Genomic DNA, 26,133 nt, shown 5'->3' on the forward strand with positions numbered 1-26,133 from the left:
TTTTCTTAACAAAACATCAAAACTTATATTAATCTTTCCTCAAACACCTATCCAATAATTTTTTTTTGAAAAAACTTAGAAAGTTTAAGAACTATTAGACTATTAGATAGTCAAAAAATAGCAATTTAAACAAAATGTTTATAAAAAAATAAGATAATTACTTAATGTTTAGCTTCACTTGCACATTATATCCACTTAAGTCAATAGAAAAATGTTTAAAGAGATGATGTTTGAGATGTGCCCTTTGCGAAATTTGGTTTTGGCAACGACAAAACATCCTTGAAATCAACGCTTGCCTTATCTTCTACAATGAGGAAGACAAACATACAAGATCCTGGTCTTTTCCTGAGATATGACACTTGTTAATCGGTCATATTATATTTAGAAATGACTTTGGCCACGTATAAACAGCATTTTTTTTCTTTTCAAATTTACTGAGTTTAGAGATTTCATGCAAACTTGTATATTGGGGCACTATTGTACACTAGTGGGGCACTTTTATATGTATCAATGTGCCCCAATGGACATTTTCAAAAAACCCCTAACAATTATTAATAAAACCACTGAACTTATTTAAAAATCACGTGTAATCCTGATTACTGAGTGGAATAACTTACCTTTGGTATTTTTAAATCTTAACTAAATGGCGTAAAACAGTGTTGGAACACTTTTACATTTCACACAATTTTTTAGTTGGCCTTGCTAAAAACACACCTACTCTCGTCAAACACCAACAGCTAGCTGGTGGGAGGCGTGGTCACAACTGTTGTACTCACACATGTATAGACACATTTTAGTGATGCCGTGACACAGATAACATTCCTCGATATTGAAATATTGTTGATGTATCAATGTGCCCCACTTTCCCCTATAGATGCAAATTTAGAAATAATTGCTATATTTTAAATAGAATTTCAGCACAGCTCATCATAGAACGGAGGTCTGTGACCAGGAGACTTGTGTGACTGTCGGGCTGTTGTCCTGAGGCTAATTGTTGCAGCAGTACTTCAAGGTTTCTGTTCTCCCTTCTTAAGGTTATCTTTAAACCAGACTTGGGATAGAGAGCCATTCATATAGGACTGTCCTTTCAAATGAAGCCCTGTCACCACTGCATTAGCTCTACAAGTATCGGTGGAGCTTAGTGTTTGCTTGGGACAAGCATAGTGTTTGCACGGGACACTCCTCTATCCTTTGGAGGCAGGTGCTGACTGTCACAGGGCCATTAACCATAGAGCAAATTGTTGGCAGTTACTTATCTTGATGCAGAGCAGGAAAATTGAAGTAAATAATTTCCGTAACACAGGTCCACCTGAAGCGGGAGCAAGGTACAGTAACTGACGAACAAATCTTACAGTTTGCTACAAGGTAAGAAAAATATTTCCAGAATTACATTTAATTCTTTTAGTTATTGGAATGTGTTTGTTTAATGATGAATTGGTGGTGAGGTGAAAGGAGAGAAGCTTCCTTTGCTTCCATTCAGGATATATAGGATTGGTTTATCTTCGTGTAGAAACTTTCAAGTCACATTTGCAAACATACTTATGATAATAAATTTCAGGGGCTTCCATGCAAAATGTAAGTTTACAAATATAAATGTGTGTGTGTTTTTGAAAGAAGAATGAAAGTGACTTTCTCCTTTCTGCAGAGATCCTTCCTAGTCACACAAGCCTGAATACTTGTCATTGCTTCTTTCATTTGTAATGGACATAAAATGGCTGCTTCTTTGCCACTCCCATTTGACACTGGCAAGTGATATTTATCCCTTGGCACACAGTTAGCTCTGCCATGGGATGTCTCAGACTTTTTTCACCAAGTTCCTGGTCTTCTGAGTTGGGGATGTCATTCACCAGCTTTCAACTTGAAGGGTTTGTCCTGCTTTTCAAGCTCTTTAGTTAAATATGGATCTCCCACATAGTCATTCATTTCAGTACATATGTATTGCCAGCCAATTCTAGGCCCTTTCTACAAAACCTGTTTTTCACTTCAGAGGATGCAGTTTCCCATTATGGGAATATTTCTTATACCTCAATATGTTGTGCTGTGAAAAGCTCTGTATCAACATTAACATGGGGAAAGTGGATTAGTGTGTGGTGTAGGAGAGAAAAAGCCGTAACTATGTGACATACATAGATGGTGCTGCAGAACACAATTTACCTGTGACTTTTAAAATTTAGTATTGTGGTTTAATAATTTTGGAGCAGGGTGTTCGATTTCCTGAAATGCTGACAAGATGTGGGGAAAAACATCATCCATCCACTTACAATAGAGACAGAGTAGATGGCTTTTGAATTCATCTTTTTTACTACAGTATATATGCAATATATTTCTTTTGTCAGATCTAAACTGAAACAGGGTAAGAACATAAAATGTATTATATATAAACAAAAGTAAAATCCTATACATGTCTCATTTTCAGATAAGTGTGCCTATAGCTTTAGTTGACACATGCATTCTGCTGGTGTGGTAAAATACACAGCTATAAATCCCTTTGTTTTATTTAATATAATAATAAATTACAAATATACCTATTTGTGGAGAAGGAGTAGAAGAATAGACAAACGGGGACACTGGATTGAATGTATACTATATAAGTAGCAATCTTCTTTTCAAGCTCCTTCCAACTCTAGAGGAAAGTGAAAAAAGACTTACCAGTATCGTTGCCACTTTATTTGTGCACCATTTCCCCACAAACTTTGTGCTCAAAGCAATACACATCAAATGCATGACCAAAAAATCACTATCCATATTAAGCCATAAAAGCAAGTGAGCCCAGGCCAGAGAGTCCATATCATTGATTTCTGACGAAACTATGCATTTGACCTGACAGAATAATTGAGGTAGCCCCTCCCCCAGTGTCCCTAGGGCTACAGTCTTCCTTGAGGAAAATCAGAAACTGGGATGCCCAGGCTAGGAAGCATGGCAAATCAGCTCCTGATAGGTGGCTTGAGAAAACTACTGGGCCAGCCCTCATTCACTTTCTCTGGGGCTATTAAAGTCCCATCTGCCCTGAGAGATGGCAAGGAAGCTGAGGCCAGGAGCAAATGCCATGAGTTGTCAGCAGTGGCGTAGCGTGGGTTGTCAGCACCCGGGGCAAGGCAAGTAATTTGCGCCCCCAAACGCATGGATTTGCGCCCCCTAACCCATGGATTTGCGCCCCCTAACCCTAACCCCCAGATGTTGCGCCCGGTGCGGCCGGGCCCCCCTGCACCCCCCACGCTACGCCACTGGTTGTCAGTCAACCTGAGAGGTCTCTGTCACTACATTTTTGTTCTACCATTTTAAAATTGTAAACGACCTCAAGTGCATTGACTGAAAAGTGGTGTGAAATAAATGCAATAAATATATAAATATAATAAGTTCAAAACAAGATAATCAGAATAACAAAAATGCATAATAGAAAAATAAACTTCAAAAATAGCTTGGTTACCAGGAAGAACAAAACAAAACACTGTTTTAAATATGACCCTCTGACCCACTTGCAAAAGAGGATACAGATTTGCATAATATATACTATTCTTGGTATATATAGCATAAATAAAGTTTTAACAAAGCCAAAGTACATTACATGAAGATTAATGTACAAAGATGCCTATATTTATTTAAATAAAGTAGACAGAACTGTTGATAGTAATTAATAAATGGTGACCAGTGGATCTTGCAATTTTATATTTTATTTCTTTCTTCCAACAATTATGCAGGTATAGTCCTATTCTTCAGATCTTTGACCCATGTCTTCCTCATCAACAACTGTTTGCATCTTGATCTTTCTGGATATCTCCCATGTGCTAACTGTAGGTAAGCAAGCTACTTTTGTACGGTTTACTGCAGTGAGCAGTTCAGCTCTGAGCTACTGCTTGTGTGTAAAGCACTGGTCTTCAACTGGTGGCTCAGAACCCACTAATAGGTACTCCCAACATGCAAATCTGTGATAAAAGACTAAGAAATGAATCCCCAAATGCATGTTTGGATTAAAAGTAGGTTCTGGGTCAAAAAATGTTGAAGATAACTGGTGTAAATTACTGCTGAGCAAAACATGCTTCTTAGAATCAAAGGTCATCTAGTACAACCTCTTGCAATGTAGGAACCTTTCCTGAAACATCAGTGACACATGGCCATCCAACCTCTGCTTAGAAACCTCCAATAAAGGAGAGTGCACCACTTTCCGAGGGAATCTGTTCCACTGTTGAACAACTATTACCGTCCTGAAGTTCATCAGTATTCTGCAGAATAGAGTGGGACTATTGCTTCTCTTCCTCAGAACATTATACAGTGGATGCTCAGGTTGCAAACGTGATCTGTGTGGGAGGCAAGTTCGCAGCCTGCAGCGTTTGCAAGCCACTACACTGTGTTTGCGCACGCACGGGTCATGATTTGGTGCTTCTGCGTATGCATGAGTGCCGAAACCCGGAAGTAACCTGTTCCGGTACTTCCGGGTTCGGCGCAGTGCGCAACCTGAAATCACGCAACCTGAAGCATCTGTAATCTGAGGTATGACTGTACTTCAGTTGATGCAACCTAGAAGAGCAATAGCTTTTTTTCTACTGCATGACAATGTTGACTCATGTTCAGATTGTGGTCCACTAAAACCCCTAGATCCTTTTGAAATGTACTATTGGCAAGCCAGGTTTTTCCTGCCTGAGTGCAGAATCTTACACTTCTTACATGGGTGCCATATCTTCCCACCCCAAAAAAAGAATTCCATGGAGGAATCACTGCCAGTAGTGGTCAGTTTAAGGTGAACTTTTGATTATTATTTTTATTCCCCAAAGGTCGATTTACAATCATTCCACCTGAAAACCCTATAGTTGGTTTCCTTGGAAAAGAAGTTATCCTGCCATGTCAATTAACAACTTCAAGCATACCAGAAAGCACCAGCATCCAGGTCCAGTGGATCTTAGATAAATCCTCAGAAAAAATTGACGTGAAATCCTATTATGGTCGAAACAGGCCAGAAACACAGGATAACAGATACCGAGGTCGAGCTGAGCTTTCCCGTATTGATCTTAGTAAAGGAAACATGTCTTTGATTCTGAAGAAAACCCATCTGAATGACCAAGGAAATTACACCTGTATAGTCTTCCTTGAAGACTGGTATGAGGAGGTGGTGGTTGAGTTGCTTTTGGCAGGTGAGTTTATTCTTATTAGTCTTATTATTAGGGTTGCCAAACTTCTGGGGCTGACCTGGAGTCTCTAGGTTTGCCTGTCCCACTCCAGGGTGCAGAAAGAGGACTTGAATCTCCAGGTAGGCAAGAGCACCTTTGGGGGAATACCATGTTTTTAGAAGACTCTGCATCAGGCTTACAGGCTTCAAGCCCGCGGAAGCCAATTGCTCCCCCCCATATGTGGGGTGTGTGTGTGTGTGCGTGCCACTTAACCTCCTTCTCCAGGGCTCTGTGGTGGGAGGGAGAGCAGAGGAAGAAAAGGAAGTTGGCTGGGTTCTAGAAGAGGATGGGGTTAAGAGTATGCATGGACACTTGGCACAAGATGCATGGCTGCAGAAGCGAGAGGAGCACATGAAGAATAGCAGCAGCAGCAGCAGCAGCAGCCAAGCCTTGCTGCCTCTACCACCTACTAACTCCTGTATGTTCTTCTTGAGCATGTCTGAGGACACAGGGACATCGCCATGTGCTGTGGGCCATATTAAGCATACATTTTCAGAAATACAAGTTGTCAAACTTAAAACTGTAGAACCCAGGTCAGTGACTCACTCATTCAGACTTCTCCGTCTCTTCGCAGCCATGAGCACTACTGACAGGACCAATTGTCCTGTAGCTTGACAATACAGTAGACACAAAAATGGAATTTTGAACAGTAGCTTGCCACAAAATGTGTACAGTAAGAACTGACTGTAATAATGCATCATTCCTGGTATTTGGTCAGTGTGCAGAAACTCTAGACAGGTTCTATGATACTTGGAGCAATGGCAAATTAATATGTGGTGTTCTTCTTTTGCAGCAAAAGGAACAGAGCCCACCATTGCCTTGGTGGACTATAAAGGCTGGGGGATTGGCCTCACCTGCAGCTCCAACGGTTGGTACCCAAAGCCCAAGGCTTTCTGGCTGGACAGTGAAGGGAAAGTCCGAAGTAAACAGTCAGAGACTACAATCACAGAGACCAAGGCAGGGAACTTCAGTGTTTCCAGTTCCATTACAACAGAATCAGGAGTTGACCATGAAGTCTCTTGCAAAATCATCAACGAACTGCTAGAGATGGAGAGTGAATCGAGAATCCTGATTTCTGGTGAGTAGGGGTGAAGCAAAAGGGCCAAGAGGTTAAATGCTTTCACTGTGTTTTCAGTACAAGTACTATAAGAAGAGAGAGGTTTGGGAAATTAATTCCATTTTGATGCCTCTGAAGTACACCAGGCTCTTTGAACGGATTATCCAGATTATCTACAACTGTAGTTCTGCTCAGCAACATTTCATCAGTTATCATCTGGGGTAATGGCTAAAGTTTCTTCTGGTTCCCATATCCACTATTCACCAGAGAGGCAGGCAGGTCACAGCTGAAGCACCCCTATTGCCACAACTTCAGCTCAATCCCTCCCAAAATGGGAAGTTCAGGAGAATTTGGGGCAATGAAGGTGAGTGGCAAAATCAGACTCTGGTTAGGTTAGTTTTGCTGTAACTGATATTTTAATGTGTGTTTCAGATGCCCTTTATCCTGCCACTTCCCCTTGGCTAGCACCCTTCCTAATCATTCTGTTGATTTACATCTGCCTTCTTGTCGGTGCTGGGTACAAAGTCAGACGTAAGTATTTAATCTCATTTTCATAATCTCATTAAACTGTAGATGTAAACTATTACAGAAACTTTCTGTTTATTTGTACCCATGTTTATAAAAATGAGTGGTGTGTTCTTAGATACAGAGAAGAAATACATACCAGTTAAATCAATACGTATTTACTACAGCCAATAATTGCTCCTTAAACTGCCTTAAAATGAGCATAGTTTAAAAGCTGCTTCAGGCAATCGGAGTCACTTCCCCAACAGATAGTTGGCAAATTTAGTGCAGTTTACATTTTACTGTGGTTCTACCTACTTTGGACTCAGCAAACCAGGATGCGAACCAAAATGCAAATTTATTGAATTTTGTGGTTCATTTTTTCAACCTGAAATATATTAGGGGAAAATGTACACAAAAAATGCATATACAGTGGTACCTTGGGTTATGAACTTAATTCGTTCCAGAGGTCCGTTCTTAACCCAAAACCGTTCTTAACCTGAGGTGCACTTTCGCTAATGGGGCCTCCTGCTGCCGCCGCACGATTTCCGTTCTCATTCTGGGGCAAAGTTTGTAACCTGAAGCGTTTGTAACTGAGGTACCACTGTATTAGTGAAAATAATGCATCATATTAAAAGAAATAGCCTTCAAAAATGCGTGTATTAGGAGAAATAAGGACTGTCAGATAAATTGTCTGATTTCTATAATTTGCTATATTTATTTCAGAGAGTTATCAGAAGTTATCTCAATGTGGTGAGTAATTGATAATGTCATATTTTATACATATCATTTATGTAAGGGATGGGGAGTTCACTACAATGTTATTGGGAGAGGTATAAAGAATCATAATCAAATTCCCTGGCACGTCTATTTTTCTTTCCTTGGATGAAAACTAATTCCACCTCTACTGAGCATCAAGCCCTATTATTCACCTATGGCTAACCATGGAATATTCTGTTATTTAGCTTTTCTGGGGTTTCATTTGCCTTTTTGAATGATTATTTGTTGATTTAAAATTGTATTCATATTTTCTGTAAATTAGTTATATTCACACTTTTGCTATCTGATCTTCTGATGAAGGGCAATCAAGATACATTTTGAGTATCAAAGATGTCTCTAAGTGATGGACAATTAAAATCATACCCTCCAACATTTCTCTGATGAAAATAGGGATGTCCCATTCCATAATGATAATTTTACTATTTATACCCCACATATCTGGCTGGGTTGCCCCAGCCACTCTGAGCAGCTTCCAACATACATAAAAACACAATAAAAAATTAAACTTTTTAAAAAAACAAACAAAAAACTATACAGGATTGCTTTCAGACAGCTTGGGAGTCAAATAACTCCAAACCCTCTAACATTTCTCCAATGAAAATAGGGACAACCTAAGGAAAAGTGGGACACTCTGAGATCAAATCAGAAACTGGGATGACTCCTCTAAATTAGTGACGTCCCTGGAAAATAGGGACACTTGGAGGGTCTGGTAGATGAAGTCATGCTCAGACATCATCTTCCTGCTGAGATCTGTAGGATCAATTGAAATAAGATCACTGATTATAGTGAGTCTACTTTGATTATGATTTGTTAGATGTAACCAAGAAGTGGGGGAATCCACAATGGCTACAATTTATTTCTGGTTGTTTTGGAGAGAAGCATTAAACGCATGCTTACCGCATTCTGGAGATGATGCCTACTTTAAATATTGCCACTTGAATCCCTGATGACCTTGGTGGCTAGGAGTGCCTTTTGTCACCTTGGGCAGGCGCCACAGCTAGAATCATTCCTGAACTGTGATAGGTTGACCACAAGAGATCAGTCATTGGAAATGCCAAGACCCTAGTAATTCATTCTATACAGGACTTCTCTTGTGGTTGATCTGGAAACTGCAGTCAGTGCAGAATGCTGCAATACTGGCTGCACTGGCTGCAACTTTGATACTAAGCTAAGTTAAAGGTATTGCTATTAGTATGTAAAGCCATTAACGATTTGAAACCACTTTACATGCCAAGTTGAATGTTTCAGTCCACAGAACTTGCACTTTTACCGGTGCCACAAACTTCTTTATTTCAGCAAGTCTCCCTAGATATATATTTACGTAGTTATCTATGCTCTATTTCAGTGATATTTATCTTTTGTATACTTTTTAATCAGTCTTGTGGGTTTTAACTGAGTTTAGCTGAGTTTTACCAATAGTTTCAGTGTGTGCATCACTTTAAAAGCTTTATGATTGTGGTGTACGAATCTTTCTAAACAGATACAGTGCAGCATATAATGTTCAGTAAATAAATGAATAATGTTGCAATGCATCTTGTTTTCTGCAGAAAAACAGAAGAATGAAGCACAAGCTGGTAAATGCCTCTAAGAGAGATTCACTTCCTCTATAGCACTGTTCCATAATTATTTATATTTTTAGCATATACTAGCAGTATTGTCTTCAGGGTGACTAACAGTAACACTTTTTAAAAAGCCCAGTAAAGAGGAGCAGGAGAAAAATAGCTAAATTTTAACCACAATAAATGAGTAAACAACAGAATATTTTTTTTTTAAAAAAGATCTTATTACCTGGCAAAACTTAATGAGCTGGAATAGCTATATGACTGGATAGTCATACAGTAGCCCAGGTGACTGAAGCTATTCAAAGCAGAGGTTGGGTTGAGCAAGGAAGGAATAATCCTGTCACATCCTCAAGATATCTTGTCAAGGTAATGCTTTATATACCATATATTGTATTATTAATAGTAGTTGTGTTGGCAATAGTAACTAACAGGCAGAGTAGTAGAAGGGACTCTCCCCATATAAGATACTCCTTTAGCTATATTGGTGGAAGTAAATTCTTGATTAATCATACTTACATGTATGTATAGAGTGTGTATGACTAACATTTTGCTACCACTCTTTTCAGACCGAAATCATGTAACCGAAGCAATAGGTAAGATCAGATTGTTTCCCTTTTCTCAAGCTCCCTTTTATATATAGGCAGGATTTCTTCTATCCTTGCAAGATTTCAAAAGCCCAATTTTCTGCAGTATAGGTTCATCGATTCATCTCCTGTCTAGGCATTTCGTATTGCTGTGAAGTTTTATTCCTGGAACTATGTTCAAATTGACAAGTGCAAGAGGCATTCCAAACTGGAAGCATTCCATAATGCTGACAATTTGGAGTTAGGCTTTTAAGGGTCTTCCAGATATATCAAGAAAGGAAAGGATTAACTAGATCCATTAGTTAGAGAAGAGGAAGCCAAGGAGAAGGAGATATGTAATCACGTTTATATGTTGGGGGGGATAAAAATAGGAAGAATAATATATGCATTCTTCTGGTTTTAACGTGTGACTTATAATGTACCAGGAATTCAAGCGGTAAAACACCATGGGCAAGCCCTGCCACTGCCTATGTATGGTCACAACTGAAGCATTGACTGGCTCCAGTAATTTTCACAGCAGATCTGCCAAAAGCCATCTTCTGCCTCCTGCTTTTTTCAGATCCACTGTTAGATAGAACTCTCTCATGTAGAAGCTAAGTCAGGAAGAGCCGTTTCCACCCTAGCAGGATTGCAGCCCAATCCCTCTCCCCACTGCCTCCCCCCTCTGCCCATGGCTACAGCTGTCCTGAGCTTGGCTGGTGAGCTGAAGTGGTCATCACTTTCCTCTCTCTCCCATGTGAGCCTCTGGGCAGATCCACAACATGCCTTTTGGAGCACAGCCAATGGAGCACAGCCAGAGCTTCCAGAGTGAATAACACTTGCCAAATTATGGGCAAAGATGTCCAAGATCTTGTTTTGATTTTGATTTTGTTTTTTGTCCTCTGTGCTTGGTGTAAAACTTCTACTTTGCTTATTTCCCCTTTTGGTCTTTAACCTTTATTTTTGGAAGAATTGGATGAAATTGTCAGGCATGGCTTTTTTTCCCCATTCAGTGGGGATGAATCCTTCCAAAATTAAAAAGAATACTTGCTGCAAAGTTTCTGCAGGAGTAGACTTTCCGTTTGAGGTAGCTAACAAGAAGCCACATAAATTGCCTTGTTGTCATATATGAAAACAGCATATACAGTGGTACCTCGGGTTACATACGCTTCAGGTTACATATGCTTCAGGTTACAAACTCCCCTAACCCAGAAATAGTACCTCGGGTTAAGAACTTTGCTTCAGGATGAGAACAGAAATCGTGCCCCGGCGGTGCGGTGGGAGCAAGAGACCCCATTAGCTAAAGTGGTGCTTCAGGTTAAGAACAGTTTCAGGTTAAGAACGGACCTCCGGAATGAATTAAGTACTTAACCCGAGGTACCACTGTACTGTATGAGAGAAGTATTTCTGGGAAAGAAATCTTCCAAATTATGGACAAATAGGTGCAGGGTTGTTTTGTGCTGCGCACAAACCAAATTAAAAGGAATTTCCTTCCCTGTCTGTGGTTTTGAGAGCAGTGATTTTATTATGAAAATGGCACACATCATACAGGTATTCATAGGAAAGTAACCTGCACAATTGCAGAAGGAGGACACAGGCTATGAAATTATGATTAATGGAGGATGGGCTGCTTCAGGCTAGTGTTCTGCTCAAATTGAACCAAGTATCCCAGGAACTGAATGAAAAGCTGGGTAAATGTGTGCTAAGATTTACTTTTTTTCATTTATTGTTGTAGAAACTGAGAAACGCACAGGACAAGCAAGTGAGTATCCTTTGAGTGAATAACTAGTCACAAAGTGCCTGTAGTCTTTGATAAACTGCAAGCTTCTTTCCTGCACTTATATGAGCCATTCTTACCAGCTCCTTAGGGTTTTCTCTCTCTTCCCAATCTCCAGATAGGCATTTAGGAGGAAGGGTTGGATATACATTTCAAAATGAGTCTACGAGTTGAAAATAGAGACAATGTACCTACTTTTATAACCCAAGAAAATCTTTAAACCTTCCTCTGAAAGCCAGGATTGACGTTCCACCCCCACCCTGCTTAGGTGGTGAGCCGATTTCGGCTCGCCCGGAGAGGCTGATGGACCCTGATAGATTCCGTCAAGCCTTGCGGGACCTTTCTCCCCCTGGCGACTCATTGACTGAGCTTGTTGAGGGCTGGAATACCCAGCTCCTGGCAGCCATCAATGAGATCGCACCTAAGCGCCCTCTGTGACCCCGCAGAAACCAGGCTCCCTGGTTTACCAAGGAGCTCCGAAAAATGAAGCAGGACCTCAGACAGCTAGAGCAAGTATGGCGGGGTGCCCGTGACGGAGCTTCAAGAACATCTTATAGGGTTTTTATGAAAACCTACGAGATGGCAGTGAAGGCCGCTAAGAAGTCCTACTTCTCGGCCTCCATTGCATCCGCTAGCTCTCGCCCGGCGCAATTATTTAGTATAATTCGTTCTTTAATGTCCCTTGAAGGACAGCCAAATTTAAATAACAATTTGACACACAGCTGTGAGGCATTTGCGAGCTTTTTTGCAGAGAAGGTCCTGTTGCTCCGCCATGACCTCCCTGCCAATTTGGATACAATAAAGGCCCCTCGACTGTCCTCGGGTCCAGTATTGGACCACTTTGACCAGATATCCCCAGCCGATGTGGACAGACTCCTCCGAGCTGGAAAGCCCACCACTTGTCCTCTCGACCCGTGCCCGTCTTGGCTGATTAGAGCATGTCCAGACGAGGTGCGGGCCCCCCTGGGGGATATCATCAATTTGTCCCTTGGCACCGGGACATTCCCAGGGGAACTAAAGGAGGCAGTGGTGCACCCGCTCTTAAAGAAAACATCATTAGATCCCTTAGATCTATCCAATTACCGCCCGGTTTCAAATCTTCCATTCCTGGGTAAGGTGATTGAGAGAGCGGTTGCTGAACAGCTTGGTAGGTTTCTGGATGAAACATCGGCTCTGGATCCATTCCAGTCCGGCTTCCGCGCTGGTCATGGGACCGAGACGGCTCTGGTCACCCTAACAGATGATCTCCGCAGGCAGCTGGATCGAGGCAGGTCGGGGCTGCTGATTCTTCTAGACCTGTCAGCAGCCTTCGACATGGTCGAGCACGAACTCCTGGACCACCGCCTTTCCGACGTGGGGATCCAGGGCACAGTCCTTCAATGGCTGCGCTCGTTTCTCTCTGGTCGGGGACAGAGGGTGGCGCTTGGGGGTAACTGTCGTCGTGCCACTCCTTGGTGTGTGGAGTGCCACAGGGTGCGATACTCTCCCCAATGCTTTTTAACATCTTTATGCGCCCCCTCGCCCAGCTTGTCCGGAGTTTTGGGCTGGGCTGCTATCAGTATGCTGATGACACCCAACTCTATCTGTTGATGGATGGCCATCCTGACTCGGCCCCAGACACACTGACCAGATGTTTGGAAGCTGTGGCTGGATGGTTACGTGGGAGCCGGTTGAAGCTAAATCCTTCAAAGACAGAGGTCCTGTGGCTGGGACGGGACGATATGGGATTGGGGGGGGGCAACTCCCATCTCTTGCGGGGGTGCAATTAGTGCCAGCACCGTCCGTTAAGAGTTTGGGTGTAATCTTCGACACCTCCCTTTCCATGGAGGCGCAGATTGCAGCTATAACGAAGGCGGCATTTTTCCATCTCTGCCAAGCTAAGCAGTTGGCTCCTTACCACTCTCGCCCTGACCTAGCCACTGTGATCCACGTGATGGTCACCTCCAGACTGGATTATTGTAACTTGCTCTACATGGGGCTGCCCTTGAGACTGACCCAGAAACTCCAGCGGGTGCAGAATGCCGCGGCGAGACTCCTTACGGGGTCTTCGCTGCGAGATCACATTCATCTGGTGCTATATCAGCTGCGCTGGCTCCCGGTGGAGTACAGGATCAGGTTTAAGGTGCTGGTTTTAACCTTCAAAGCCCTATATGGCCTAGGACCCTCGTACCTATGGGACCGCCTCTCCTGGTATGCCCCACAGAGGAACTTACGGTCGTCAAATAAAAACATCTTGAACGTCCCAGGCCACAGAGAGGTTAGGCTGGCCTCAACTAGAGCCAGGGCTTTTTCGGCTGCGGCTCCAACCTGGTGGAACGCTCTGTCACAAGAGACAAGGGCCCTGCAGGACTTGACATCTTTCCGCAGGGCCTGCAAGACAGAGCTGTTCCACCAGGCCTTTGGTCAGAGCGCAGCCTGACTCCCTCCTCTGGCAATCTTTACAGAACTTTAGTATGGTTGTCATCAATTTTGATTTTAATTAATTTTTATAATGTTTTTAGAATGTTGCACTATTTTAGTGTTGTTAGCCGCCCTGAGCCCGGCTTCAGCTGGGGAGGGCGGGATATAAATAAATTTATTATTATTATTATTATTATTATTATTATTATTATTATTATTATTAAATAAAAATTAAAAATTAATAAAAATTATTTTCAAAATAGAAAATAAAAATAATAAATTTAAGTAATAAAAATAATTTAAAAAATAGAAAATGAAATAAACAAATCCATGTACCTAGTAGAATAAAGAGCATGGGGAACAGGCTCACCTATTGACTGCTAAATAAATAACTTTACTGGATGTTGTGCTGATGAATCATTCATTGTTCTTGGGGCAGTGAAATAACTCATTATCATAAAAGTTTATATGTGATAATAACAGTTTTCATGATATACATAGGAGGGACATGGCTGCAGTGGGGCAGGAGGAGATGAACAGCTTGCTAGTGGTGAGCACAAGGGGTGGATGCCTGGCAGTGGCAAGGAACAAGGGGTCACGGAGGGTCACGGGGAGCAGCACTGTGGGTTTTGCATCTTGCATACACTGAAAGCAACGTATGACCTATATGGATTTTCAGTTGTGTAGCTTGGCCTCACATCTTAGTAATTCACTTCTTTTCGTTTATTTTCTTAACTCTTCATTGTTCTAATTCAAGTCATTCTTTTATAGTTGTTCGTGAATTGGAAGAACGTTTAGGTGAGACAAAATGTGATGTATGGATTTGGAGGCAGGGTTTAGGGATTGAATTAATAGGGAAGGAGTAGGACGGTGACATGCATTTTGGTAGGAGAAAGTACTGTATTTTGCAGTTTGGATCAGAATTATTTTTTGCTAACATTTATTTCATGTATAGTTAGTACTATATAGAATTCCAAATATATAATAGTATTATGAGTTTACCCTGCAATATATTTTTCTCAGGTTGGATCCAGATTAAGTTACTTGCACTTAGTCCACCTTTAAATCAATGGGACAAATAGGTCACCATGACTAAATTATTACTTTAATTCAATAGGACCTAAGTGAGACCAAGATCACATCTGCACCATACATTTAAAGCAATATTATACCACTTTATCAGTAATGGCTTTCCCCAAAGCATCTTGGAACTGCTATTTGTTAAGGGTGCTGGGAGTGGTGAGGAAACACACACAACCACTATTCCTTTAAAGCCCTAAATGGCCTCAGTCCTGTATACCTGAAGGAGCGTCTCCACCCCCATCATTCAGCCCGGACACTGAGGTCCAGCGCCGAGGGCTTTCTGGCGGTACCCTCAATGTGAAAAGTGAGGTTACAGGGAACCAAACAGAGGGCCTTTTCGGTACTGTGGAACGCCCTCCCATCAGATGTCAAGGAAATAAGCAGCTATCCTATTTTTAAAAGACATCTGAAGGCAGCCCTGTTTAGGAAAGTTTTAGATGTTTAATGCTTTATTGTTTTTAACACTGGATTGGGAGCCGCCAAGAGTGGCTGGGGAAATTCAGCCAGATGGGCGGGGTATAAATATATTATTATTATTATTACTACTACTACTACTACTACTATTATTATTATTATTATTCCCCCCCTCACAGAGCTGCACTTTCCAGAGGATTGATGGTTAAACCACCATGGGAAGTGTAGCTCTATAAGGCGTCTCCTAACAGCTCTCAGCATCCTCAACTGCAGTTTCTAGGATGCTTTAGGGGTAGTCTTGGAATAATAATGCTATAAATATAAGTTGAGGATGCGGACTAAGTTTGTCATGATGCACAACCCCATATATTTTGACAATGATATCACTAATTGGAATATTCTTTCACTTTAGGTTGTCACTGCAATGAGCTGGGTAAGGCAGATGGCTTTTGATGAGGCAATGATTGTTCTGTACTGAACTATTGTTTTCTAGTATGTTAATTGGGTCTAAATCACTTTATTCAATTCTGAAAAATTCTGGGTTGTTCACTTGTTTCATAGATGTTTCTCTGTTCTCTATGACTGATCAATTTTCTCTTCTGCTTGTAGAGGCTAGAAGAGCTCAGCAATACGCAGGTAAGGAAACTGTCATGATTAGGCTTAATGCATGGATGTGCATACATGACTGAAATGTCATCACTCAGTGACTTTTCACTTGTGGTCCTTTTTCATATGAAAACTTCACAGTAGCAATGGATTAATTCAATTTGTGCTTTGATAGTTTTAATGAATTCTGAGGCAATCAGAATTCAACATCGGGGCGGCTAAAACTGTCCTATCCTTGCTCCAGTTGTATGAAAGTGCAGAGCTGACATGCACGCAGACCAGAGAGGAACTGAGCTAACAGATTTATTTAGGACTGTACTTTGCATGTGGCTGTCTGTATAGAGAAGTCAGCACTTGAGCTCTTTCTCCTGTGCAGTATTATTAATCTCAAAAGAGCCCAGGGCAGAAAACAGATATACAATGTAAAATTAAAAACAAAACAAAAACATTCTGAAACAGGGGAAGGTGTGATGACAACACCTCTACAGCCATGTCTTCTTATTGTACTGAGTTCCTACACAAGTGTGTTGGCATTTCTATATAGACAAACAAATAAAGTTTCTGTATCCAAGTTGTGCAGTAACTATAATTGGTCAGCTATGAAATAAAATGTGTTTTCTACAGCAGATTGAAACATCTACTGCTCCTGAACTAAACATGGTTTCCTTTCTCCCTGTGATTGCTTCCCTTATAGTTGCTGTCACTTTGGATTCATATTATAAACATCCAGAAATCAGCAAGGATAAAGAAAGAGCCAGCCTTCTAACTCTCCCCCCAGGGAAAGGAGTAACTGCTCTGGGAACTCAGATTTTTGTGGGGAAAGAAGGTTATGCTGCTGGGAAACACTACTGGGAGGTGGAGGTGGGAGAGAGGCTGGACTGGGAGCTGGGGGTGCTGACTCAGGCTGAAAGGGACAAATTCCAAGAGGAAAAGGTTGCTAAGTCCTTTCAGGAAGGCTGCTGGTCTCTGAGAAGCAACCAAGGAAAATTCTTTTCCAGTCCATGTGAGAAAGAGATTGAAAAGAAGCCATGGCTGTCTTATTCAGTGATTGGTTTGTTACTGGATCAAGAAAAATGGGAAATCTCATTTTATAACTCCAGAGGTGCCTATTTCCTTATAGATTCTATTCCCATTAAATCCAGTGAAAAATTGTACCCATTTTTAGCTTATGGCAGTGCTTCAGAAAACAGTGGTCCAAAGCCATCAGAGAAAAGCAATGTTTCAGAAAACAGTGGTCCAAAGTCATTAAAGAAAAGCATTTCAGACTTTGTAAAAAAATACTTATAGAAAAGAAGAGTTCTCAGGGAAGAACTGTTGGCATGAAATGCCCAGGCTTCACAAGGAGGGTAGAATAATGGAAACAGTACTAGCATGATTGAACTGATGGATATTTTGCTTTGCTTTCGCGATTTCTTTTTATTTTATTTGTTTTTATAAACCACTGCTATGGATGTACATTTACAGCACCAACTCAACCACCATATGAGCCTTTGTCATATTTGTAAATATTTTTTTAAAAAATACTAAAAACAGAGTTTGTTGGGAGTTGAATGCTAATAGTGGGGTCCTCACCCCCCCACAAGTGAAAGCCTTTACGTAGTAGAGTTCATGTGCAAAGCAGGCAGCAGAGTCGAGATTGAAATGGGGCAAACTGTGTTTAAGGAAGAGTTGAGATAAGTAAGAAAGAAGGTGAAAGGGAAAAGAGAGCATGCCAAAGAAGGACAGAACTTTTTTTATGTACGCTACAACAGCAGCAAGAATACTTATTGCAAAGTATTGGAAGACACAAGATCTACCCACTTTGGAAGAATGGCAGATGAAGGTGATGGACTATATGGGATTGGCAGAAATGACTGGCAGAATCCGAGACCAGGGAGAAGAGTCGGTGGAAGAAGATTGGAAGAAATTTAAAAACTATCTACAGAAATATTGTAAAATTAATGAATGCTAGAATGATGTTGGATTGAAATTAAGTGGTTTCCAGATGTAATGCTTTAAGAGAATATGAAAAAAGGATTATAAATAGGTAATAATATAATGGTAAGGATTTGCTGAACCAACAATTTGTGGTGGAATACAAAAAAGGGAGGTATGAGGAGGTCCGGGAAACAAGTTAAAGGAAAATAAGCAATGGAAAATTTATGTGTTTTTAATTATTTTTATTTTGTATTTTTGTTATTTATCTTTTTTCTCTTTTTCCCACTTTATTTTAATATCTTAAAAAATCTTAATAAATATCTTATAAAAAAAAAGAAAGGGAAAAGAGAGTGAATGTGAAAATGGGGAAACAAAAGGGGTTGCAAAAAAGGAGGGAATGGGAGACATGGAAATTGGGTTAAAGGTTAAAGCAGGGGTATGCAACGGTCTGAAGAAAAGAAGGGGATGATGTCTTCATAAATGAGCAGAAGGTAAAAAGAGTGTTATGAGGTATATGACTAAACAAACATGCTTGTACACCACACACAGCAACTCAATGCACAGGTCCAAGAGGATTACAATCATACCTTGTGTTGCGTTCTGTTGGTACTAAAGGGTTAAGAGGTAACAAGTCGCTCTAATCACTGAGCAGCTGGAAGTCATTAAGCATCCAAGAATGTGAGTTAGTTTGTATAAACAGTCAGTTCACTCAGTTTGTGGCCGGTGGGCTGATATGAGTTAGGTTTAGAGTAAAGTTTTCTTTATGCCGGAGATAAAAGCATGTGTGCTTTATCGCCAGGGTTTTCTTTTGTAAATAAAGTTTTTTTCCTGAGTTCCAAAGTGCTTGCTCCAGGATTCTTCATTGAAAGGTACTGACTCTCCTGCCTTCTTCACCGCTGCATGAAATTCTCTGCTGAGATATGATTTATGGCGTTGGAAGCGCACTGGACGTTCACTTAACATTAAACTAATTAAAGTTTAATGGACAGGTTATGGTTGTTTGTACGTCAAGAAGGAGATAAGGAGTGCAGTTCAGAGTGATTTATGAAAGGACTGGAGCGAAGACAGAAGCGGTTGCCGACAACGAAAGCCTTCAAAGCAGCTTGAGTCCTGCAACGTGCCTAGAAAAAGTTTTAAACAGGCACTGCGCAGTTTGTACTCGCTGGAAGACATCTTATTCCTCAAGGAGCCACCTCAGCAGCTGGGAGACGGTCTACAGGTGTGTGAGTATCGTTCCTAAGCCCCAGGGAGGATGGCGGAGTCCCAGGAAAGTTTTGCTGTCCCGTTTACGCGACTCAATGGGAAAAATTGGCAAGATTGGAAGGCTAGAGTAAGGGTTTGGTTGCAAGCAAAAGAGTTGTGGAGTTGTACTGAAGCACCGCCTTTGCAGGCAGCTGCAGACGCGTCTGCAGAAGACAAAGCAGCAGCAGCAGCTTCACATAAACGTGATAGGAAAGCCCAAGGTTTATTAGTTTTGGCAGTGGGACCAGAGCAAATGCCTTATGTTTCTGAGTTAAAGAACACGCATGAGGTCTGGACGGTTCTGCAGCGGCTAAATTCCAGAAACACTGCGGGGGCCAAGATCCATGCTACAAGATGTTTGTTTGATTTACGTCTCCAACCGGGAGCGTGTGTGAAAGAACATATTGCCAAAATGGTGTCTGCCTTTAATCAACTAAGACAGCTGGGCATTCCTTTCTCTATGGAGCAGCAGTCATACATATTGTTGTCTTCTCTTGATAAAAGCTATGAGACTCTAGCTTTAACTTTGGAAGCTATGCCTTCAGCTGAATTAACCCTTGAATACATTTCTTCTCGGCTTGCAGATGAACAGGATAAAAGGCAAAGAGAAAGAGGTTTGTCTTCAAAGGGGAGTTGTGCTGTGCCTAAGTGTGAGGATGCTGAGTTTGAGAACACAGTAAATGCTTTTGCAGCTAGACACTGTTTTCGCTGTGGTTCCTCTTCCCATTTAATCAGGAACTGCACACGTGAACCTGGTCAAGACAGCACCAAGGCCGTTACCCCTAGTTACCAGACAAGGAGTTCCAGGGGACGTCGAAGAAGAGGAGGAGGTCGTGGCTACTCCCACAGCACACAACACATGGCTTCAGCAATGGCGTTGATGCAAGGGCGTGGCCAGGGCAGCAATCTACGCTGGTTGATCGACAGTGGTGCATCTCACCACCTGGTGGCGCCATCTAGTGTCCGTTTGCAGAATTGCAGACATTTGCAAACCCCTAAAGTTGTGACAATGGCAGATTCAACTAAACGTTCCTTAAAGACCGTAGGCACAGTGTTCTTGAATTGTTTGCATACAGAAATTGATGCCTATGTGCTAAAGGGAATGAAGGGGTGTATTTTGTCTGTGTCAGAACTTGATAGAGATGGGTTTAAAACTGTGTTTGAAAATGGGGTTTGCACTATTTCAAAGAATAACGTATCTCTTTTGCAGGTGGAATGCAGAAATGGGTTATATTATTTTGAGACAAGTCCAGATGAAGTTGAACAGGTTCATGCTGGTTGTGTGAACTCGCCTACCCATAATTCTTGTGTTCATTTATGGCACCGCCGTTTGGGACATATTAATTTCCAGTATGTTAAAAGGCAACCTGAATTATCAGAAGGGTGCAAAATGAACAAATGTACTAAGTATTTGGATTGTACTGCATGCAAAAGGGCGAAGGTTCATAGATGCAGCTATCCCAGTTCAGATAGGAAATCTGACAAAGTATTCCAACTTGTGCATATGGACCTATGTGGCCCAATGCCTGCTGCTAGCATGGGAGGTTCGAGGTATGCACTGTGTCTCTCGGATGACAAAACAAAAGTCACATGGTTTTTTCCTCTCAAAACAAAAGCAGATACTGCAGAAACAGTTAAAAATTGGGTTCATGCAGTAGAACTTGAATTCGGTACTAGAGTACTTGCTTTTCAGACAGACAGAGGGTCAGAATTTACCGGGTCTGTGTTGCAGAATTTCTTTAAGAAAAAGGGAATTAAGCATCGTCTGTCTACACCTTATTCCCCCCAAGAAGGAGGCGTGGCCGAACGTAAAAACAGGGTTCTGCAAGAGTTGGCAAACTCTATGTTGTTTGATTCTAAACTCCCTCAAAGTTACTGGGCGGAAGCCTGGCAGACGGCTACTCATATTCTGAACCGAGTATATAATTCGGTAATTGATACTACGCCATATTTTGCTTTATATGGGAAGAAGCCCAAAGTTAATTACTTTCGGGTGTTTGGATCTCAAGCCTATGTACTTATCCCAAAAGCGTTAAGGAAAAAGGGAAGTCCAAGGGCTAGGAAACTCATCTTTTGTGGGTACGAACCACACGCCAAATCTTGGAGGTTCGTGAACCCAGATGGGAATACTACAAGAGTGGTCATCAGTAGGAGCGCTGAATTTTGTGAGCAATCCGGATGGACTCACTTACATGCTAACCCTGACATTTTGAGAGATGATTTAGGCATTTATGCTGAGAATGAAAGTCCAGAGGGTAGTGAGCCAGAAGGGGATGGTGCACATGGTTCAGATGCAGATTCTGACCAGGCACAAGGTTCTTCTCCTAAGGTAGGAAAGCCAGAATCTAGGAGTGTTCCAACATCGCCAGTCAGTAGGCCTAGCAGACAGCAAAAGTGAAGCAGGTCGCCTGCAACACCAAGCCCAAGGGAGGTATCTAAACGGAGGTCTTTATCCCTAGGGGCGCACCCAGATATAAAGTCTGAGACAGATTCTGACAGCCAACGGTCAGAGGGGGCACAAGAGGAACAATTGCGCAGATCAAAACGTGCCACAAAGGGCAAACCACCAGAGCGGTTTAAGGTGACAAGTGTATACGTAAATATGGCACAGTGTGAGCCAGATAGCTATATAGAGGTACAACAGCTTCCAAGCTCAGAAGCCGTAAAGTGGCAGGAAGCAATGGAAAAGGAGATGGCTTCAATGAAGTCTCTCGGTGTGTTTACAAGTACAGAGCTTCCGAAAGGGCAACAAGCTGTAGGTTGTCGATGGGTATATCGTTTAAAGCCCACAACTACTGAGGAGTTGCAATATAAAGCCCGACTAGTTGCAAAAGGTTTTTCACAGCGCAAAGGTGTTCACTATTCTCAAATCTATGCCCCTACTTCAAGATCGGAGTCATTAAGAATGCTTTTAGCCTCTTCAGCTAAGAAGGGAAATAAGCTGTTTCATTTTGATGTCAATGTGGCTTATTTAAATGCAGACTTACAGGAGGAAGTCTATATGACACCACCACCAGGTTTTGAAGGAGACAAGCCAAACCAGGTCTGGCGCCTACACAAATCCATTTATGGGTTGAAACAGTCCGCCTGTAATTGGAATTCCTGCTTAAACGATGCTCTAGAGAGCATGGGGTTCAGAAAGAGCGCAGCAGATGCGTGTCTTTATCTAAAAGGCTCGGGATGTGAACAAGAAGCAGTTTTGATATTTGTTGACGATTTATTATACAGTGGAAAGGACGATAAACTTGCACAACAATTTGCCACAAAGCTTGGAGAAAAGTTTCAGATAAAATCACTAGGCACTGTATCTGTTTATCTAGGAGTTAAAATTCAGCAAGATGAAAATGGGAACTATTGGCTCAGCCAAGAAGCTAAGATCCAGCAGTTGCTGGAAAGGTTTAAAATGGACAACTGTGCTGGTGTTAAAACCCCAATGGAGTTAAGTTACACAAAGGATGCTCAAGCCGAGCAACAGGCAGAGTTCAGTAATCCCGGGGTTTACCAGTCAGCGATAGGCAGTCTACTGCACATTGCACAGTGGACTCGGCCCGATATAACATATGCTGTCAACATGCTGTGTAGACAAGCTGAAAAACCATCAATTCATGCTTGGCAAGGAGTAAAAAGAGTTTTAAGGTATCTCCAAACTACCAAAAGGTTTCGCTTAAAACTATCAGCAGAGGGCAGCACACAACTTGAATGTTGGGCCGACAGCAGTTGGGCAGATGCTGGACCAGATAGAAAATCAGTGTCAGGAATGGCGATAAAATTTGGAAATGCACTAATTGGTTGGAGATCAAGAAAGCAATCACTTATAGCTTTAAGTTCAACTGAATCTGAGTTCAATGCATTATCAGATGTATGTAGAGAACTGGAATTTTATAAGCAACTGGTACAAGAATTGTTTGGAGAATGTTCCCTACCTATCAGAGTGTGGGAAGACAATCAACCTTGTATTAAACTAGCTAAATCAGGTCAATTCAAGGCACTCACAAAACACTTGGATATCCGTTATCAAAATGTATGCCAAAGTGTAAAACAAGGTTTAATTGAACTAAAGTATTGTCCAAGCAAAGAAAATCTCGCAGACGGTTTTACAAAAGCTTTGAGTCCGCAATCTCATCAATATTTCTGTTCAGGTTTAAATTTGAATTAAGGTTGGTACAGCTCAGTGTTACGAGCGAGAGGGGGTGTTGGTACTAAAGGGTTAAGAGGTAACAAGTCGCTCTAATCACTGAGCAGCTGGAAGTCATTAAGCATCCAAGAATGTGAGTTAGTTTGTATAAACAGTCAGTTCACTCAGTTTGTGGCCGGTGGGCTGATATGAGTTAGGTTTAGAGTAAAGTTTTCTTTATGCCGGAGATAAAAGCATGTGTGCTTTATCGCCAGGGTTTTCTTTTGTAAATAAAGTTTTTTTCCTGAGTTCCAAAGTGCTTGCTCCAGGATTCTTCATTGAAAGGTACTGACTCTCCTGCCTTCTTCACCGCTGCATGAAATTCTCTGCTGAGATATGATTTATGGCGTTGGAAGCGCACTGGACGTTCACTTAACATTAAACTAATTAAAGTTTAATGGACACGTTCCGCTCTTGTTAAGGACTTTCAGCTTACAAACGCTGCCCCCCCGGAAGTGTTTACTTCCGGGTTCATCGCATGCGCAGAAACGATTTGCTTGCTTCATGCCCGCGCAGAAGTGCTTGATCACGCTGCACACATGCAAAGAAGAGGCACTCTAGTTGCTGACTTTTCAGGGTGTGAATGGCACCCCTAAACGGATTACGTCCGCAGCTAGAGGTACCACTGTAGTACCTTTTGTATGGAGTCAATATGTGAGTAGCGTTTTCATTTTAACAAAAACAAAAAGAACTTGTCACAGTAGGAAGTAGGGAAATATTGGTTTATTACATGGAAATGAAAAGAGGCAATGCAGATTGATGCTGCTTCATACAGCAAGTACAGACACCTTTATCCTAAAGAGCAAAGAGAGCCCCTAAGTAGACACTGAGGGCAGTTGTGTGCTACAGACTCCCACTAAATGAAAAGGGAGGGGTATTCCTGATCCAGAAGCAAGCAGAACACAATGTGAGGGATTTGAGATCTGTGCCTTTTGAAAAGGTTAATGCAACAGCGTCTCTCACTCATTCCTTGGTTTATGGTCAAGTAAAGCATGTGATTCATAAATTCACTTTTGAAACAGAATTTCATTGTCTGTCTGAAGTCTGGTTCCTGCATATAGGAAAGTGACAATTAAACTTTCTGATAAATACAAGGATTTGTATGCTGATCTTTACTGCAACTGTTAGGGGTCAGGATATTTGCTATACCTTCCAGGCCATGTCTTAGATAGGAGCTTGTACCAGGGTCACAGATACTTCATGAGAGATATATTTTATATTAAACCAATGCTAGCTGCACTGATGTCATAAACCATTGGTTTTCATCAATTAGTTGGAATACTTTTGTTCTTTTAATCTAGAAGGGAGAAAGTGTTTTGGATATAGAAAAGTTAAATTGATTTTGGTAGAGAGGAGAACTGCATGCAACTGGAAGCAAGTGTTCCACACACATTTTAAAACACTGGTGTGTTTAGCTTGTTGACAAGGGATACACAAATTCAAAAAAATATGTCTTGTGATAAGCTTTATATATGGAATCACTCTTGTCCTGAAAATCATACTTGGGCCCACTTACATGGATGGTCTTTCCTTGTCCAAATATGTGCACACAATTATTTATTTATTTCAATGGAAATATGCACACTAAATAAGCACTGTAGAAGCTCTACTGTAGTGAAAACAAGAAGGTTAAAAATTGCAGGCCTGGCAACTCAAAACGTTATCAGTTGCCACCGATTATAACTTTTTGTATTTAATTCTAATTCTAGATATCTGATTATAATCTAATAGATGTCAGCAGCAATACAGAGGAGAGGAAATACAATATACGGTTTGCACCAGAGTTAGGGACAGTGACAGTTCAGACCAATACTTTTAAGCTGGGATTTGCAGATCCTACTGTGTCTTAGGTTCTCCAACAACCATTGTAGGATCTGCAAATCAGCAGTGTTTCCCTTTACCAAGATTTGGGTGAGATGGAGTTATTGGAGATGGCTGGTGCAGAGTTCCTTGGTGTCTATAAGGCTAACCCTGTAATAACTGTTGATCTGACTCCAGACCAAACTTTCAAATTTCCAATGGTCTTACCTTGCATTTGTCATTCCACTGCCACACACACTTAGCTGGGCCAACAGGAAGAGGATAAGGAGATCTGAGATGTGACAAACATGTTTTCTTCAGTAGTGCTACAGTGAGCCCATAACTAGGAAATTACTGGCTTGCTTTGTAATTATCAAAATGACTGTGATTAATGTTAATTTAATACATGTCCCTAGTTCAGTTTGTTATTAAGGCTGGATGATCATTTTTAAAATGTGCTGATTAATCACAAACATGATTTCTTCTAAATCCAGGAAAAGGTACCTTCTTCTCTGTATTTTTCAAAAAATCTCTATTGGCAGAGTGTTCTACAGGAGTGGGCCAATGACTAAAAGTCTTGTTTTCTTCTTGTTGTAAATGAATCCCCATCAACTTGGGAATGACAAATAGCACTTCTGCAGACAATCTCAGTGAACAAGCTGGGCTATAAGGGTTCAGGTCATGCCTCAGGTACCCTGGACATAAGTTGTTCAAGGCTTTGTACATTAATACAAGAACCTTGAACTTGGCTTGGTAGTAAGCAGATATCTAGCTGTTTTAACAATTTTGTCATGTGTCATCAGTCAGGCAGCTTTCTGCACTAGCTTGAGCTTCCAAATCAGACTCAAGGGCAGCCCAACATAGAAGGCATTACAGTAATCCAGCCTTGAAGTTACCAACACATGGACTCTAGTGATCAGTCTATCCCTAGAACAGCTGTAGTTGGTAAACCACACAGAGCTGGTAAAAGGTGCTCCTAGTCACAGAGGACACTTAGGCTTCTAGTGACAAAGGTGTATCCAGGAGTACAGAGGGAGTGCAACCCATCTAGAACATGCAACTTGCCAATTTCCCAAATATGGGAGTGATCCA

At 41.4% G+C, this 26,133-nt stretch overlaps 1 protein-coding gene across 3 annotated transcripts; it reads left to right on the forward strand.

Annotated features, from left to right (window-relative positions):
* Positions 1 to 1,161: 1,161 nt before the first annotated feature.
* Positions 1,162 to 17,438, forward strand: LOC310747623 (butyrophilin-like protein 9). Of its 3 annotated transcripts, none has more exons than XM_083582208.1 (11): positions 1,184 to 1,365; positions 3,699 to 3,795; positions 4,770 to 5,126; positions 5,956 to 6,240; positions 6,652 to 6,750; positions 7,450 to 7,476; positions 9,051 to 9,077; positions 9,632 to 9,658; positions 11,364 to 11,390; positions 15,864 to 15,938; positions 16,603 to 17,438. In XM_083582208.1, exons 2-11 carry the CDS (start codon positions 3,729 to 3,731, stop codon positions 17,193 to 17,195), a joined length of 1,584 nt encoding a protein of 527 aa, XP_083438334.1. In that variant the 5' UTR covers positions 1,184 to 1,365; positions 3,699 to 3,728; the 3' UTR covers positions 17,196 to 17,438. The 3 variants fall into 3 exon arrangements, with proteins under 3 accessions (XP_083438336.1, XP_083438334.1, XP_083438335.1); XM_083582209.1 differs by having other exon boundaries at positions 1,187 to 1,365; positions 15,912 to 15,938; XM_083582210.1 differs by lacking the exons at positions 15,864 to 15,938; positions 16,603 to 17,438 and adding an exon at positions 14,577 to 15,182 and having other exon boundaries at positions 1,162 to 1,365.
* The last annotated feature ends 8,695 nt before the right edge of the window (positions 17,439 to 26,133 follow it).

Source organism: Podarcis filfolensis (genome assembly GCF_964270895.1).
Source record: "Podarcis filfolensis genome assembly, chromosome: 13".
Classification (NCBI taxonomy): domain Eukaryota; kingdom Metazoa; phylum Chordata; class Lepidosauria; order Squamata; family Lacertidae; genus Podarcis; species Podarcis filfolensis.